Raw genomic sequence first — 18834 nt, 5'->3', positions numbered from 1 at the left:
ACACCCCCAATTTATATCCTCTAACACTGTATTCATCCACAAATATTTAAAATTGTATACCGGGGTGCCAAAACCATGGCACTCAGAGGTCCATTTTCAGGTAGGAATAAAAGATTGCAGCCTGAAGTTGTTGGCAGAATTTCTGCATCCATGATGTACCAGTGTATGAAGGATGTTGGACACACGCAGTGACATCAAACGACTTCCAAAATTTTATTTGATACAACTTGCAACCAATGCCATACAAGCCCCATGAGAAACTAAAGCCCTCACCAAATTTTCTCTCAGCAAGTTTTTATAGATGCACCAGAGAAAGCATCCTCTCTGGATGCATCACGGCTTGGTATGGCAACTGCTCTGCCCAAGACCCCAAGAAACTGCAGACAGTTGTGGACACAGCTCAGCACATCACGGAAACCAGCCTCCCCTCCATGGACTCTGTCTACACTTCTCGCTTCCTCAGTAAAGCAGCCAGCATAATCAAAGACCTCACCCACCCTGGACATTCTCTCTTCTCCCTTCTCCCATTGGGCAGAGATACAAAAGCCTGAAAGCACGTATCAACAGGCTCAAGGACAGCTTCTATCCTGGTGTTATAAGAGTATTGAACAGACCTCTTGTACAATAAGATGGAGTCTTGACCTCACAATCTACCTCGATATGACCTTGCACCTTATTGTCTGCCTGCACTGTGCTTTCTCTGTAACTGTAACATTATATTCTGCATTCTGCTATTGCTTTTCCCTTGTACTGCCTTAACATAGTACAAGATTCGCGTGTGGAATGGGCTGCCGGCAACGGTGGTGGAGGCAGATACGATAGGGTCTTTTAAGAGACTGTTGGATAGGTACATGGAGCTGAGAAAAATAGAGGGCTATGGGTAAGCCTAGTACATGTTCAGCACAGCTTTGTGGGCTGAAGGGCCTGAATTGTGCTGTAGTTTTTCTATGTTTCTATGTTTCTAAGATTCAGTGGAGGGAGGGGGGTATATTTAGTTCGGAGATGAGGAGGAACTGCTTTTCCCAGAGAGTAATAAATCTGTGGAAATCTCTGCCCAGGGAAGCAGTAGAGGCTACCTCATTAAATATAGTTAAGACACAGTTAGATAGATTTTTGCATAGTAGGGGAATTAAGGGTTATAGGGAAAAGGCAGGTAGGAGGAGCTGAGTCCACGGCCAGATCAGCCATGATCTTATCGAATGGCGGAGCAGGCTCGACGGGCCAGATGGCCTCCTCCTGCTCCTATTTCTCATGTTCTTTTGTACTGATGTGATGAAATGATCTGTATGGACGGCATGCAAAACATAGTTTTTCATTGTACCTCGGTACATGTGACAATAATAAACTAGTTTACCAATTTAAAACAAGCTTAACTTGGTTAAGTTGGTTGAAGATTGATACCAGGGTGTCAGAGGCAACAAATATTTCACAGATAAGTCTCTATTGACCTTCCATCATTACTAATAGTGTCCTCTAAATCTGCCATTGCCCGCTTCACCCCCAACATCTGCCCAAAGCACCCACAATCACCTGTCCGTTAGCAACCTGCTCCTATTATTTGTCCCATTCTCCCTGCTCTAATCTTAACAATTATCACCATACTCAGATGCAAAGTAATGCCCGTTATGTTCTGTGTACCTTCAAGAAGTACCATCCATTACGTACTGCACAATATAGCAAGGTCAAGTCCACTGAGAAGGAAAATCAGAACACAAGGGCAAGACAAAAACAAAAATCAGCCATGATTGAATGGTGAAGCAGACTCAATGGGCCGAATGGCCTAATTCTGCTCCTATATCTTATGGTCTATGGTCTTGTGCATGGTGGAAATCAGAAATAAAAGTTGGAATACTCCAGTTTCCATGGAGAGAGAAACGGAGTTAATCTTTTGGGTTGATGAAGTCTCTCTCCACAGATGCTGCCTGACTTGTCGAGTAGCTTCAGCACTTTCTATTTCTATTTTAGATTTCCAACATCTGCAGTTTTCTTCTTTTCACCTGTTAATTCTGTCCATTGGTCCCAAGTACAGTCCATTAATACTGAACACTGTTCCCAAGTTATATCCATTACTTATTTCCAAGCAACATCAAGTAATGTTGTGCTTTGTAACATCCATAATCACTATCCAAATTTCCAAGTAATAATCAGTCACAACCTGCGCTATTCACAAGTAAACTGCAATTCACTCTGCACAATCTCTCACATTATGTCCGTCACACTGCAAAGTGCCCAGATAACATTCACTAAGACTATATTTGTCAAGGAAATTGCAAACCCTATCCATTTTTGATACAAGATCTGATTTCCCTTAAAAATCTTGTATACTTTGTGGGACGTTATGCTTAAATCTTTCACAAGGTCAGTGAGAGGTGATTGATTCACAGGTTTAGATGTTGTAGTTTCCCACACTAGAATGAAGCAACCTGACGCCAGATTCCCTCGAAAAGACTCACTGAGTAAAAGAACACTTCTCTTGCCTGAAAGAGTGATTCTTGCAAATCTCCATCCAGCTTCTGCTCAGCACCTTGTAACAATAGGACATTTGTTCCGTCTCCAACAACATTTGGTTGAACAGAACTGCCTTTGTCATCAGTGAAAGGATTTGGAGGCAAACCTAACAAAGGCAATGCCTTCGTTGAGAGGTCTACTCCGTCTTCCCGGGAAAAACAATCACTGTCATTTCCATCTGAGTCTGTTAGCAAGACGAACTCAGCCTTGAAAATCCCCTGGATCTGTGAAGCATCTTCAGAAGACCCAAATGACCCTTCTTTGTTCAACCAACTTTGGTTCGAAGCTCCTCGTGCAATGCCCTCTTCCACTCTAACACTTCCAGGGAGTTCTTCTTCTGTAATACACAAAGGCTGCAAGGAAGATTTTCAGAAGGTCAGTAACAAATAGTAATTAATTACACATCTATATTCCAATCTGTTCTGTATTACATTACTATTGAATGTAGAACATGGAACATTACTGCCCAGTACAGGCCCTTTGGCCCACAATGTTATGCCGACATTTTATCATTTCTCTATTGTTAGCATCACTGAAAGTTGGTAAGTCACCTGGTCCAGATGTGATGAAAGCTTGGATATAACAACATGCAAATATAAAAATAACACAACAGTTCAATGATCGGTGAAAAAGGAAGCAGTGGCAAAGGATTAGAGATGGAAAACCTTAAAGTGCCATTCAAGAGAGGCGCGGGAGTTGAAACAGAAATCTGTGAGACAGTCACTCTAACATTAGTGGAAGAAAAATATACTTCCATTTAGTAATGGATGAATTAATCAAGGAGAGATAAGATTAAACTGAATGAACAACAAAGAAGATGTTGGATGGAAATGTAAATGGAAATCTTCAGGAGGAAGGCCACAAGATGAAAACATGGAACATAGAGCATTACAGCACATTACAGGCCCTTCTGCCCTCAATGTCGTGCCGACATTTTATCCTGCTCTAAGATCTATCTAACCCTTCCCTCCCACATAGCCCCCTATTTTTCTATCACTCATGTGTCAATCTAAGAGTCTCTTAAATGTCCCTAATGTATCTGCCCCCACAACCTCTGCCGGCAGTGCGTTCCACACACCCACCACTCTCTGTGTAACAAACTTACCTCTGATATCCCCCTTATATTGAAAGGTCTGGATAGAGCGGACGTGGAGAGGATGTTTCCAGTAGTGGGAGAGTCTAGGGCCAGAGGGCACAGCCTCAGAATAATGGGACGCCCCTTTAGAACAGAGATGAAGAGGAATTTCTTTAGCCAGAGGGTGGTGAATCTGTGGAATTCATTGCCACAGCTGGCTGTAGAGGCCAAGTCATTGGATGTATTTAAAGCAGAGCTTGACAGGTTCTTGATTGGTAAGGTTGTCAAGGTTACAGGGAGAATGGAGTTGAGAGGGAAAAATAAATCAGCCATGATCGAATGGTGGAGCAGACTTGATGGGCCGAATGGTCTAATTCTGCTCCTATGTCTTATGATCATGGTCTGGAGGAGGGGGCTGCAGGGAGCCGGCAACCTTTGATTGTTCAATTATTGTCTATATTCAGAAAATATTTTCAATAATTTTGTGGTGAATTTATCCAGTTGCTGGATTTCAATGAGGTTAAACTTTAAGCGACTTTATTTATTCAGCACGGTAACAGGCCCTTCAGCCCAACGAGCCCGCACCGCCCAATTACACCCATGTTAACTTGCTAACCTGTACTTCTTTGGAATGTGGGAGGAAACCGGAGCACCTGGAGGAAACCCAAGCAGACACAGGGAGAACGTACAAACTCCTTACAGATAGAGGCGGGAATTGAACCCAGATCGCTGGTGCAGTAGTAACATTACACTAACCGCTACAATATTACATATTGATTGAAGTGCCCCATTTATTAGCAGATGGTATTTTTATGATTTAGTGGTTACTGCAATTATTTGAGTTCTTTATGTTTAGACTCAAATGATTGCTTTGTTATAACGCAACAATTTTCCATCCACGTCAATGTTCTGGTTGAATTCGGCAAGCAGGAGGTGGGCTGAAATGAGAGAACGGAAGTACAGAGCGGTCATTCTAACAGCTGGACAGGTTCAACTGACCAGCAGTCCAGGGACTTAAAAACTGCAGTTGGTTATGGTAATCAGAATTGGATTTATTACCACTGACCTGGATGACATGAAACGACATGATAAATGTGAAAAGTTAGCTGAAAAGCGAGGTAAAGTGATTAATTTCTGTTAAAATTATCTTCCACGCTACAGTGCAAGTTCATTGCATGACTGGAATAGCAGGGGGCAAATTTGGCAGTGATGCTGGCTGCCCTTCTGCAGAGTTCTTGTGAGTCATTAATGTGTTGCACAAAAATAAGAGAGCAGTGCTGCTGTGTTATACCACAAGTGGCTGTGCCTTAATCCCTTGACTAGTTGCACAACTCCCAAGGATTTCATTTTGCTCAGAACATTATTTCACGCTTCAAATCTACCTGAAGTACCAGAAAATCAGAGCACTGGCGAGGATGAGAAATTGAAGGAACCAAGTGTTAATCAAAAAATAATCCTGGAGTGTAAGCTAGTAAGTCTCAAGGACTTGATGACCTGCACTTGATGAGTTTTGAAAGCGGTGGCCACCAAGATTGTGAATGCTCTGGTTACCTGCTTCAATAATGTTATTGGCTTTGGAATTGTTCCTGTGGATTGGAGGGTAACAAATGTGACGCCATTATTTAAGAAAGGAGGGAGCAGGGAAACTACTGACCTGTTAACTTGATGTCGGTAGTTCGGAAAGTGCTGGAATCTCGAATGAAGAATGTAATAACAGAACACATCGAAGAGAATACTAGGATTGAGCAGAGTCAACATGGATTTATGAAAATAAAGTCATATTTGACTAATCTGTTGGAATTCTTTGATGAGTGGATTAAATAAGGAGCAAGCAGTAAATCTGGTGTATTTGGATTTTTGGAAGACTTTTGTTAAGGTCCCACAGGAGTTTGGTGAACGAGGTTAAAAGACGGAGTTGGAGGTGATATACTGACTTGGATTGAGGATTGGTTATTGGAGTGAGAGGAAGGAGTGGGAATAAACTGATCTTTCTCAGGTTAGTACCAGTGAAGTCAGGGGGATCGGTGCTTGGGCCCAGCTGTTCACAATCTATATCAATGATTTGGCTGAGGGGGGAAATGTGTGTCATATTTCCAAGTTAGCTGAAGATACTAAACCTGCTGGGGTTGTAAGTGTGGAAGTGGATGCAAAGAGGCTTCAAGGGAATGTGGACGAGCTGGGTGGGTGATCTGGAACATGGCAGATGCAATGTGAAGTTGAAGAATGTTAAGTTACTTGGATTGGTGCACAAAACAGGAGCACAGAGTGTTTTTTAAATGGTGAGAGATTGAGTAATATTGATGTCCAAAGGAGGCCAAGGTGCCGTTGTACACAAGACACAGAAATTCAATGTGCAGGTGCAACCAACAACTACGAAGACCAATAGTACTTTGGCTTTTATTATCAGGGTATTTTATGTCTCAATACAAGAGGGCATGGCTTTAAAGTAATGGGTGGGAAGTTCAAGGGAGATATCAGAGGAAGGTTTTTCACCCAGGGAGTGGTTGGGGCATGGAATGCGCTGCCTGGGGTCGTGGTGGAGGCAGGTACATTGGTCAAATTCAAGAGATTGCTAGATAAGCATATGGAGGGATTTAAAATAGAGGGATATGTGGGAGGAAGGGGTTAGATAGTCTTAGGCAAGGTTTAAAGGTTGGCACAACTTTGTGGGCCGAAGAGCCTGTATTGTGCTGTACTGTTCTATGATTCCCTGATTCTATAACATATCTTCCTCCAATCACCTTAAAATTTTGTCCCCTCGTGTTAGCCATTGTCGCCCTGGGAAAAAGTCTCTGACTGTCCACTCGATCTATGCCACTTATCACCTTATACACCTCTATCAAATCACCTCTCATCCTCCTTCTCTCCAAAGAGAAAAGCCCGAGCTCACTCAACCTATCCTCATAAGACATGCTCTCCAATCCAGGCAGCATCCTGGTATATCTCCTCTGCACCCTCTCTAAAGCTTCCACATCCTTCCTATAATGAGGCGACCAGAACTGAACACAATACTCCAAGTGTGGTCTGACCAGAGTTCTACAGAGCTGCAACATTACCAAGAAGAAACATCCAAGATGAAATGATTTCTCACATCAGACTGGTGGGTCATGTGCCAACTCTGGGAATATTTAAGTTTACTTTCCAATGGCTAGACACATGTTATATTTAACTATGTTATTGTACATAAGTCATTGCTAGCCAATCACATAAATGGGCCATTTTTAAATATAGATGATTTCCGAGAAGTGAGTGTGTTGCACTCCTCCTGGCAAAAGGTCACATCAACAGCTTGTTGGAGAAGATAATGAAGTAAGAGTAAAAGAAAAACTCTTGAAAGTGTCGACAAGAACATTTTTAACAGAATTTAAGACACATTACATAATTATTTTTGGAACAGCATTCACTTGACCTCAAGCCTCTTGAATGCTCTATTTGTGACATACTCATATTAAGTTGATAATTGGAATCAGAATCAGGTTTATTATCACTGACATATGTCGTGAAATTTGCTGGTTTGCAGCAGCAGTACAGTGCAAGACATAAAGATGTAAAAATTACTATAAGTTACCAATAAATAAATAAATAGCACAAAAGAGCGATAACGAGGTAGTGTTCATGGGTTCACGGACCATTCAGAAATCTGATGGCGGAGGGGAAGAAGCTGTTCCTGAATCGTTGGGTCTTCAGGCTCTTGCACCTCCTCCCCGATGGTAGTAATGAAAAGAGGGCATGTCCCAGATGATGAAGGTCTTTAGTGATGGATGCCACCTTCTAGAGGCACCGCCTCTTAAATATGTCCTCAATGGCGGGGAGGGTTGTGCCCATGACGGAGCTGGCTGAGTCTACAACCCTCTGCAGCCTCTTGCGATCCTGTGCATTGGAGCCCCCATACCAGGCTGTGATGCAACCAGTCAGAATGCTCTCCACCGTACATCTATAGAAATTTGCAAGAGCTTTTGATGACATCCCAAATCTCCTCAAACTCCTAATGAAGTAGAGCAGCTGGCGTGCCTTCTTTGTAATTGCATCCATGTGTTGGGCCCAGGATAGATCCTCTGAGATGTTGATGTCCAGGAACTTGAAGTTGCTCACCCTTTCCACAGCGGACCCCTCAATGAGGACTGGTGTGTGTTCTCCCGACTTCCCCTTCCTGAAGTCCAGAATCAATTCCTTGGTCTTGCTGATGTTGAGTATGATGTTGTTTCTGTGACACCACTCAACCAGCTGATCTGCCTCACTCCTGTACGCCTCCTCACATGAGACTGCAGATGCTGGAATCTGGAGCAAAATACAAGACGCGGGAGGAACTCAGCGGGTCAGGCAGCATCTGAGGAGGGAATTGGATTTGTCGTTGTGGGTCCAGTCCAGATGAAGAGTCTTGACCTGAAACGTCAGCCGTCCGTTTCCCTCTGCAGATGCTGATCGACGCGCTGAGCTCTTCCAGTATCTTGTTTTTCACTCGTGGATATTTAATGTTTTGTATATTAGTAGGAGAGGTCCAAAAAATATATTAGTACTGCGCTGAGTTCATTTTCTACTGACAACAGAAGGACTGCTTCTTAAAAAGTGATTTAATGAGCAAATCTTTAGTGAGAAAGCAAACACCAGCAGTGTTGGAAATTATAGCATTACCTCATTCATGACTGAAGAACTGCTCACAGGGTTTTGCTGCTTGCCAGGCTGATGCAAGAATCTGGCATCCATTATCTGAATGTGAGCAGGAAGTCTTCGAATGGTTGGCACAAACGTGAAGGCCAAAGGCTTGGCTGTTTGATTAATGCGAACCTATATGATCAATACATTGGAAATTAAATTAGGTTCTGAATCTTCCTTTTCTTAAAATCATTGGTGGTGAACACAAAGGTGACATCAGTAAAGATCAGTGGTTAGACCGCATCTGGAGTATTGCTTTCAATTCTGGTCGTCCCGTCACAGGAAGGATGTGGAGGCTTTGGAGAGGGTGCAGAAGAGGTTCACCAGGTGCTGCCTGGATTAGAGGGCATGTGCTGCAAGGAGAGGTTGGACAAATTTGAGTCGATTTCTCTGGAGGGGCAGAAGCTGAGGGAAGAGGTTTATAAGATTATGAGAGGCATAGACAGAGCAGACGGCCGGTATCTTTTTCCCAGGGTTGAAACGTCTAATACCAGAAAGCATGCTTTTAAGGTGAGAGGGGGTAAGTTCAAAGGGGATGTGCGGGGCATGTTTTTTACGCAGAGAGTGGTGGGTGCCTGGAATGTGCTGCCAGTGGAGGCAAATATGATAGAGGCATTCAAGAGGCTCTGAGATAGGCACATGAATATGCAGAGAATGAAGGGATTTGTATATTGCGTAGGCAGAAGGGAGTAGTTTAGTTGGGCATTTAATTACCAGTTTAATTAGTTTGGCACAACTTCGTGGGCTGAAGGGCCTGTTCCCGTGCTGTACTGTTCTATGTTCTATCAGAAGAATCAAACAATCTGCTGGAGGAACTCAGAGGGTCGAGCAGCATCTGTGAGGGGGAAAGGAAATGTCAATGTCTTGGGCCAAAGCCCTGCATCTGGACTGACAGAGGAGAGGGGAAATGGCCAGTGTAAAGAGGAGAGGGGGTGGTGAGACAGGAGCCCGTGGTGATTGGTGGACCAAGGAGGGGTGAAGGATGACGGGCAGGTTGGGCCAGGTAGGGGAGGGGGAGGGGTCGGAGTTGGGAGACGGTGGCAGGCGGATGATAGGTGGAGGCAGACAGAGAGAGGAAAAATGAGAGGAAGATGGAGCAGGGTGGAAGGTGAAGGTTGGAGACAGCTGCTGGAGGGAGATTAGCAGGAACACGAAGGCACCAGAGGCGTATAAAAACATGAGGGCCACAGATAAGGTGAATGGACTCAGTCTGTTTCCCAGAGTTGGGATATCAAGAACTAGAGGGCATAGGTTTAAGGTGAGAGGGGAAAGATTGAGGAGGAACATGAGGGGCCACTTTTTTAACACAAAGGGTGGTATCCATGTGGAACGAGCTGCCAGAAGAAGCAGTTGAGGCAAGTACAATAACAACTTTTGAAAGACAGTTGGACGGGTACATAGGTGGGAAAGGTGTACAAGGTTATGGGCCAAACACTGGCAAATGGGACTAGCTTGGATGGGGCATTTTGGTCAGCATGGACCAGTTGGGCTGAAGGGCCTGTTTCCGTGCTGTATGACTCTGTGCTGGAATCTGATGAGTAAAGGTGGTGAGAATGGGAACCATTAGGGGAGAGGTGTATGGCAGAAGGAACCAGAACCAGATCGAGGGGAGGATGTGGGGGAGGGGAGAGGGGGGAGGGAGAGGAAAGCCTGTGGGTGAATTATGTGTGTACTGGGTGGATGGAACATAGAAGATAGAACACTACAGCACAGTACAGGCCCTTCGGCCCACGATGTTGTGCCGACATTTTATCCTGCTCTAAGATCTATCTAACCCTTCCCTCCCACATAGCCCTACATTTTTCTATCATTCATGTGGCTATCTAAGAATCTCTTAAATGTCCCTAATGTATCTGCCCCCACAACCTCTGCCAGTACTGCGTTCCACACAACCACTACGCTCTCTGTAAAAAACTTACCCCTGACATCCCCCTTATACCTTCCTCCAATCACCTTAAAATTATGCCCCTTCATGTGAGCCATTGTCGCCCTGGGAAAAAGTCTCTGACTGTCCACTCGATCTATGCCTCTTATTATCTTGTACACCTCTATCAAGTCACCTCTCATCCTCCTTCTCTCCAAAGAGAAAAGCCCTAGCTCGCTCAACCTATCCTCATAAGACATGCTCTCTAATCCAGGCAACAGCCTGGTAAATCTCCTCTGCACCCTCTCTAAAGCTTCCATGTCCTTCCTATAATGAGGCGACTGGAACTGAACATAATACTCCAAGTGCGGTCTAGCCAGAGTTTTATAGAGCTGCAACATTACCTCACAGCTCTTGAAATCAATACCCTGTCTATTGAAGGCCAACACACCATACACCTTCTTAACAACCCTATCAACCTACGATCAGAAGTATGATTTATTTTGTGACAATATCTCAAACCATAGCTAAAAAAGTCATGAAAACAATATACTCTGTGTTGAATAATCGAGAGGTAAGCAGCATCCTGACTAATCTGCAAACATAATCATATGTTCAATATTAGTAGCATAATTCAAAGCCTCCCCAAACCTACATTAAATACAACAAAGTGAACACTCCCAGGAAAAAAATATCTGGATTAAATAAAAACATAAACACCATCAAAGGGGTGTAATGTCACAGAACTAACAGGAAGACACCAACCAACATTCCTGTCTTAAAAGGTCAGATCATGGATTAGCTTCTGATATCTAAAAGTCAGTTACGTTGCACCAAAGTGAGACAAAGGCTATTCAGGCATGTTTTGAGCTGTTACTGTCTCCATATAACTTTCATGAAGTGAAAATTATTTAGTAACAGAAAAACGCTAACGATGTTTCATCATTGGCATCATAATTAGTCTCTTACGGAATTAATGAAGGTTAGATGTGGAGAGACAGAGAGAGAGAGAGACAGAGAGAGAGAGAGACAGAGAGAGACAGATAGAAAGAGATAGCAACACAGACAGAGACAGAGAGACAGAAAGACAGAAAGGGACAAAGAGAGCGAGAAAGAGAGAGAGAGAAAAACAGAGAGAGAGAGACAGAGACAGAGAGAGATAGAGAGAGACAGAGACAGGAAGGAGAATGGAGATGAGGGAGAGCAGAGAGTTTTCCACCCATCGGAAAACAAATCAGCTGTAAAATTTAGTCAACAAAAATAAACTGTTTCCACTTGTTTGGGATCAACATATCCCATGTTGGAATCAACACATCTCAAAGTCCAATTTATTGCCAAACCAATTTTTTGGCCCTTATTTTGGACCCGATGTTATCAGTAGAAAGCTCTTACTAGCTTAAAATGTTACATTTCATGGAACTCCCTGATTTTCTTTTTTCTGAAAAGACAATTCAAATAATCAAGAAACTGACTAACAAGTAACATTAAACACTGTAGCCTCCACCTCTGACACCGCTTCCTCATTCATCAAGGAGAGATGTTGGCACTTATTGCGGGGCCCTTCTCCTCTGCCAGTGGCATTGCTGTTCTTAAATGATTTAACTTGCTGACACCTTATTTACACAATTAATTCTGTTATATTTCATTCCAGCTGAAGTCTCTCATAACTGCCAGTGAAGACGTTAATCCTGAACTAACATAATTCACTCTGGACCACAGTTGAAGGGATTACATTTACGCACAAGTCTGTAGTAAGTCAGGCAAACGTGCACCAACCCTCACTGAAGGGTCTGCGGTGGAAAGGGTTAGCAGCTTCAAGTTCCTGGGTGTCAACACCTTGGAGGATATATCCTGGGCCCAGCACGTACTGTAGGTATAACCATGAAGAAGGCACGCCAGCATCTCTACTTTCTTGGAAGTTTAAGGAGATTTGGCTCATCATCGAAGACTCTGACAGACTTCTTACAGATGTATAGTGGAAAGTATTCTGATTGGTTGCATCATGACATGATGTGGAAATTCCAATGTGCAGGAATGCAAGAGGCCACAGAGAGTGGTGGACTCATGGACTCAGCCAGTTCCCTCACGGGTACAGCTCCCTCCACCGTCGAGGACATCGACAAGAGGCGACGTCTCAGGAAGGCAACATCCGTCATCGGGGACCCCCCACCATCCGGGCCGTGCCCTCTTCTCAATGCTGCCATTAGGCAGGAGGTACAGGAGCTTAATACCAAAGGCTTAGATGGGGCAGGATTTCTTCAGTGCATCCAAGAGGGGTTCTTGAAACAGTCTGTGGAGAGTCCAACTGGAGGAGAGAACATACTGGACCTACTTTTGGGAAATGAGCCAGGCCAGGTGACAGACCTGATAGTGGGTGAAAATTTTGGGAATAGTGACCACAACTCATTATGTTGTAAGATAGTTATGAGTAAGGATAAACATAGAACATAGAACAGTACAGCACAGAACAGGCCCTTCGGCCCATGACGTTGTGCTGACATAGCTATTCACTCCTACCTACAAAATGCCCATATCCCTTCATCTTCCTCTCATTCATGCGCCCATCCAAGCACCTCTTTAAAGCCCCCAATGAATTTGCCTCCACCACCCTATCAGGCAACGCATTCCAGGCATCCACCACTCTCTCAGTAAAAAACGTACCTCTCACGTCTGTACTGAACCTACCTCCTCTCACCTTAAATGCATGCCCTCTGGTATTGGATCGCTCAATAATAGGAAAAAGATATTGCTTGTCCACCCTATCTCTGCCCTTCATAGTTTTATACACTTCCAACAGATCACCCCTCGGCCTCTGCCGCTCCAGAGAAAAGAGCCCAAGTTTGTCCAGCCACTAAAAAATCGGATCTTGCGGGAAGGTACTAAATTAGGGGAGGGCAATTTACAACAGGATAAGACTGGAACTAAGGGGCGAGGATTGGGAGCAGCTGCTGTCGGACAACTTCACGTCTGACCTATGGGAGTTGTTTAAAGACCAGCTGATCGGAGTTCAGGATCGGCATGTTCCGGTAAGGAATAAGGACAAGGATGGTAAGGTAAGGGAACCTTGGATGGCTCAAGAGGTCCTAAATTTAGTCAGAAAGAAAAAGGAAGCATATGTAAGGTTTAGGAAGCTAAAATCAGACTGGGCCCTTGTGGAATTTAAAGACTGTCGGAAAGTGTTCAAGCAAGCGAATAGAAAGGCCAAAAGGGGCCACAACATGTCCTTGGTGAGCAGGATCAAGGATAATCACAAAGCATTTTATACATATATTAAGAAAAAGAGAATAACTAAGGAGACGGTAGGAGAGTCGATGAGAGTGAAGTCCCACACCATCAGGTTCAAGAACAGCTACTTCAACCATTCAGTTCTTGAACCAACCAGCACGATCCTAATCACTACCTCAGTTTAGCAACAGTATGACCACTTTGCACTAAGATGTACTTTTTTTTGTTCTAATTATGTTCTTTCTTGTGACGATTGTGTATAATTTATGTTTAACTTATGCTTTTCTTGTGAATGCTGCTTATCTGATGCCGTGTGCCTGTGATACTGCTGCAAGTAAGTTTTTCATTGCACCTGTGCACACATGGACTTGTGCATATGACAATAAACTTGTCTTTGACTTAAATCCCTCTACGTCTCTTCCTCAACATCCTTCCTAGAGTGTGGTGACCTGAACAGACGACAGTATTCCAGCTCAAACCCACCAAGTGAGTTAGAAAGGTATAGCCTACATTCCTTCCATTTCCTTCAAAAGCCAGTGTTTCAGAGATTCTCCACTCAGCCTTACATCTTGAAAGTTTTCTCCGTACACTCATTTATATCTGCTCCTGCACACCTTATCAAATTGTGCCATTTAATTCATATTCCTCTCCTCATTAAGATAAGATGTAAGATATCTTTATTAGTCACATGTACATCGAAACACACGGTGAAATGTACCTTTGCATGGAGTGTTCTGGGCGCAGCCTGCATTTCTATCAAACTGCATTACTTCACAGTGCTCAGTGTGAAGTTTCATGGGTACATTTTCAGGTTGTTTTATTCTGTCTGCACTTCTTGCTGCCTCGGTAAAGCAGCCAGCATAATCAAAAATGCCACCCACCCCGGATATTCTCTCTTCTCCCCTCCCCCATCAGGCAGAAGATGCAAAAGCCTGAAAGCATGTACCACCAGGCTCAAGGACAGCTTCTATCCCGATGTTATAAGACTATTCAACGCTTCCCTAGCACAATAAGATGGACTCTCGACCTCACAATCTACCTCGTTATGACCTTGCACCTTATTGTCTGCCTGCACTGTAGTTTCTCTGTAGCTGTTACACTTTATTCTGCATTCTGTTATTGTTTTACCTTTACTACCTCAATGCACTGTGTAATGAATTGACCTGTACGAACAGCATGTAAGACAAGTTTTTCCCTGTACCTCGGTAAAAGTGACAATAATAAACCAATTCCAATTCTCCTGAAGTCTGTTACTGTTTCCTTTACTGCATTTCTAAGTTTTGACTCATACAAAAACTTTTTAAACTCAGACCAACTCATCATGCTTAGCGTAGAAAACCTGGTCTCAGAACCTCCACAGTGCAAAGTTAAAGCGACAGGCTCTGACTACAGAATTCCTCAACTGCTTCTCAAGACAGTATTCCTGAGAGCTTGGCTCATCTGCCAGTTGGAAGTTCATCAGTATGCTACACCAGTTTTCTTTTTAAAATAAACTCTGGCATGTTCAGAGGAACATTTTCCTTTTTATCAGCAACAGAAACAGCTCCTACATAATGATAGAACCGAGATAAATATTCTTCCTGACCAAGTTCACCTTCAAAGTCAGGTGACTTCACAGATCTGCACCCACATTATCATTCTCACTTCACTCCTTCAAAAGACTCCCGCTGCTTTTCTGAGCCCACCAAGGTTTGAACATGTACCATATCCCTGGGGGGGGGGGGGGGGGGGGGGGGGGGGGGGGGGGGGGGGGGGGGGGGGGGGGGGGGGGGGGGGGGGGGGGGGGGGGGGGGGGAGGGGAGGCAAAGGATGAAGGAACCCCTGGTATAAACAGACCATCAGCCCTCTGGCGCACTTAGTTGGAACACCTAGATAACAATCATACAGCACAGAATCCTGAATTAACCTCATTTTTTTTTATTCTCCCCACATTCCCCTCAAATACTTCTTACCTGCTAAAAGATAAGCTCTTGAACTCTGATCTCACAACCTACTTCATTCTAGCCCTTGCACTTTATTTGTCTACCTGCACTGCACTTTCTCTGTAACTGCAACACTATATTTTGCATTCTGTTTTCCTTTTTACTATCTTGATGTAATTATGTGTGGTATGATCCTGCCTGATCATGTGCATGATCTGCCATATGCACGAAAGAAGCTTTGCACGGTAGCATTGCAGTTAGCGTAACACTTTACAGAACCAGCAACCCGGGTTCAATTCCGGCTGCTGTCTGTAAGGAGTTTGTACGTTCTCCCCGTGACTGCATGGGTTTCCTCCGGGTGCTCTGGTTTCCTCCCACATTCCAAAGACGTACGGGTTAGGAAGTTGTGGGCGTGCTATGTTGGCGCCGGAAGCGTGGCGACACTTGCGGGCTGCCCCCAGAACACTCTACGCAAAAGATGCATTTTACTGTGTGTTTCGATGTACATGTGACTAATAAAGATATCTTATCTTATCTCGGTACAAGTGACAATAATAAAACAATACCAATACCCAGCAGATTCTACCACTCACCAACACATTAGGGGCAATTTACAACGGCCAATTAACCTATGAATCCACACATCTTTGGGATGTGGGAGAAAACCGGGACACCTGAAGGAAACCCACACACTCACAGGGAGAACATGCAAACTCCATGCAGACAGCACCTGAGGCTGGGGTTGAATCCATCTTGGTGCAGCTTGGAGGCAGCAGTTTTGCTCATTGTACCACTGCAGAAACTGCAGCCCAGAGTGGGATGAAGCCCAGTTTCCTGGTTTCCAGACTTCCCCAATTTATTTCCACCTGAACTGGTGACGTAGTATGCTGGAAGGAATGTAGAACGTTAACCCTCTCTTTTCCTTCATAGACACTGACCCATAACTCCAACTTCTTGGCAATTGTGACCACTTTCTCAGTAGCCACAGAAGCCTTTGCTTGTCTTCTGGCAGCCTTGAGGTCCATTTGAATAGTAGGCTTGCATGACATAAAGTAGTGTCAAAAATGATAAGTGTTTCACTCTTCATAAATGCAATCTGAGCAGCAGGTCTTCCTGACATTCTAAGTTTGCGACTCAGAAGGCAATGAGTGAGTCCACAATGAAGAGTGGAGTCACTCGTGTTCCCGTGTTGGTGACTTATCTGCTGTAATTTTCCAGAAAAGTATATCTTTATTTCAGATTTCACATACCCTTTAAAGACATAAACAGATGCAAAATGAGTAATTTGCATCCGTCTTCACCAGGGAAGATGGTATTTCCAATGTGAGGGAAGAGACATTGGATATGTTAAAAATATAATTGGAATTGGAATTGGTTTATTATTGTCACATGTACCGAGATACAGTGAAAAACTTGTCTTGCATACCGATCGTACAGATCAATTCATTACACAGTGCATTGAGGTAGTACAAGATAAAACAATAACAGAAGGCAGAATGAAGTGTAACAGCTATGGAGAAAGTGCAGTGCAGGTAGACAATAAGAGGGATGCATTGGAAAAACTGGCTAAACTTAAAGTAAGTTAGGAACCAGGACTGAGTGGAATACATCGTTGTATTTTGAGGGAAGTGCAGGAGTTAATCAAGTACAGGTGGAGATTACCCATTCCTACCTATGAACTCTGTCTGATCCTTGAGCGGAAATAAATGAGAAAGTCTGAAATTCAGGCTTGATCCAGTTTCAGCAGGGACATGCAGGAGATTGGCACAGTGGCACTGTGGTGGAGCTGCTGCCTCCTGTTACGAGCCAGGTTGCTACTTGGTGAGTATCCCTTTAAGGCACCTGGACAGTAGTGAGTTAGTGAGTAGTAGTGTGTGTGTGTGTGTGTGGTGTTAACTGCAAGACAGCAAGACTATAACTGGAGCATATTGGCTATTGCACACAGAGAGTTGGAGAGAGAGAGAGAGAGAGGGAGGGAGAGGGAGAGGGAGAGGGAGAGAGACTGACTGCTGGTCTCTGCATCAATGGATGAAGAACAATAGCGGTCACTGTCACTATACAATCTATGTATGGATTTTTGGAGCAATTTGTGGAGTCCACTTTGTCGTTAACCTGTACTGGGAAGCAGGTATTTCTGTGGGCAGCCATGTATCAAGTGCCCTCGCGGTGGCAGATACTTTGGAACAAAGCAATGGAGATCATCGGTGATTGAGGTGTTGTATGGGTTCCATCATGGAACATGTGGATTTCGTAAATTCTCTCTACATTTTCTCGACATCTACTGTGGTTTTCAAAAGCCTTTGCTCATCATCCTACCTTATGACTTGCTGAACTAAATTTTGAGAACTATTCCTAGACTTGGGGTTTGGGAACTTGCCACACACACACGCATTGAGTTTATTTTTGGGGTCAATGTTTAATATCTAACGTTTTTACTTCTCTTATTATTACAAGTAGTTCTTAATAAATAGATTCTAACATTCATACATGGCTCTTTGTGTTTCTATTGTTGTTGGTACGTAACACTCCCAATTCCAATGACCTGGGTTCAGTTCTGACCTCTGGCATAGTCATAGAGTCATACATCACAGAAACAGGCCCTTCGGCCCAACTGGTCCATGCCAAGCAAGATTCCCATCTATGCTAGTCCCATTTGCCCGCATTTGGCCCATATCCCTCTAAACCTTTCCTATCCATGTACTTGTCCAACTGCCTTTTAAATATTGTTAATGTACCTGCCTCAACCACTTCCTCTGGCAGCTCGTTCGATATATTGACCGCTCTTTGGTTAAAAAAAGTTGCCCCTTTAGGTTCCTAATAAACCTCTCCCCTCTCACCTTAAACCTATGCCCTCTAGTTCTTGATACCCCAACCCTGGGAAAAAGACTGAGTGCATTCACCCTATCTATGCCCCTCATAACTTTATACACCTCTATAAGATCACCCCTCATTCTCCTACGCTCCAATGAAAAAATCCCAACCTGCTCAACCTCTCTCCATAATTTAGTCCCTCGAGTCTCGGCAACATCCTCGTGAATCTCCTCTTCACTCTTTCCAGCTTAGTGGCATCTTTCCTGTAGCAGGGTGACCAAAATTGTACACAATATTCCAAATGTAGTCTCACCAACATCTTGTATAACTTCAACATAATTTTCCAACTTCTATACTCAATGCCCTGTGATAAAGGCCAGCGTGCCAAAAGCCTTCTTCACCACCGTGTCTACCTGTGACACCACTTTCAGGGAACTTGTACTCCCTGGTTCCTCTGTTCTACAACACAATGGTCTGTGTAGAACTTGTACATTCTCTGATGTGGTTCTCCAATCATAATATTTCGGAGCCCTTTGGTTGTAGGAATGATGCCAGAGGACTGGACAATGGCAAATGTTACACCCTAGTCACAAAAGGAGTAGGGGTAGGCTCAGTGACTACAGGGCAGTCAGCTTAAGCTCAAAGATGGGAAAAGGTTTATAAACATTAATTTGGGGCAGGATTAGTAGTTACCCAGAGGAAATGAATGAAGTAAAACAAACCAGCTTGGATTTGTTAAGGGCAAATCATAGTTAACCAATTTGGTAGACTTTTCG

The 18834-nt window shown here is 43.8% G+C and overlaps 1 protein-coding gene across 1 annotated transcript in view; it reads right to left on the bottom strand.

The window, feature by feature from the left end:
- The window catches only part of LOC127575150 (uncharacterized), a 172045-nt gene that overhangs the window by 55931 nt on the left and 97280 nt on the right, over positions 1–18834 (bottom strand). Inside the window, exon 8 of the mRNA XM_052024841.1 lies at positions 8216–8368. Coding sequence (XP_051880801.1) covers positions 8216–8368 — 153 coding nt within the window. The remainder of the gene's footprint in view (positions 1–8215; positions 8369–18834) is intronic.

The sequence above is a fragment of the Pristis pectinata genome, chromosome 10, assembly GCF_009764475.1.
Source record: "Pristis pectinata isolate sPriPec2 chromosome 10, sPriPec2.1.pri, whole genome shotgun sequence".
NCBI lineage: Eukaryota > Metazoa > Chordata > Chondrichthyes > Rhinopristiformes > Pristidae > Pristis > Pristis pectinata.
This window is presented reverse-complemented; position numbering and strand designations above follow the sequence as displayed.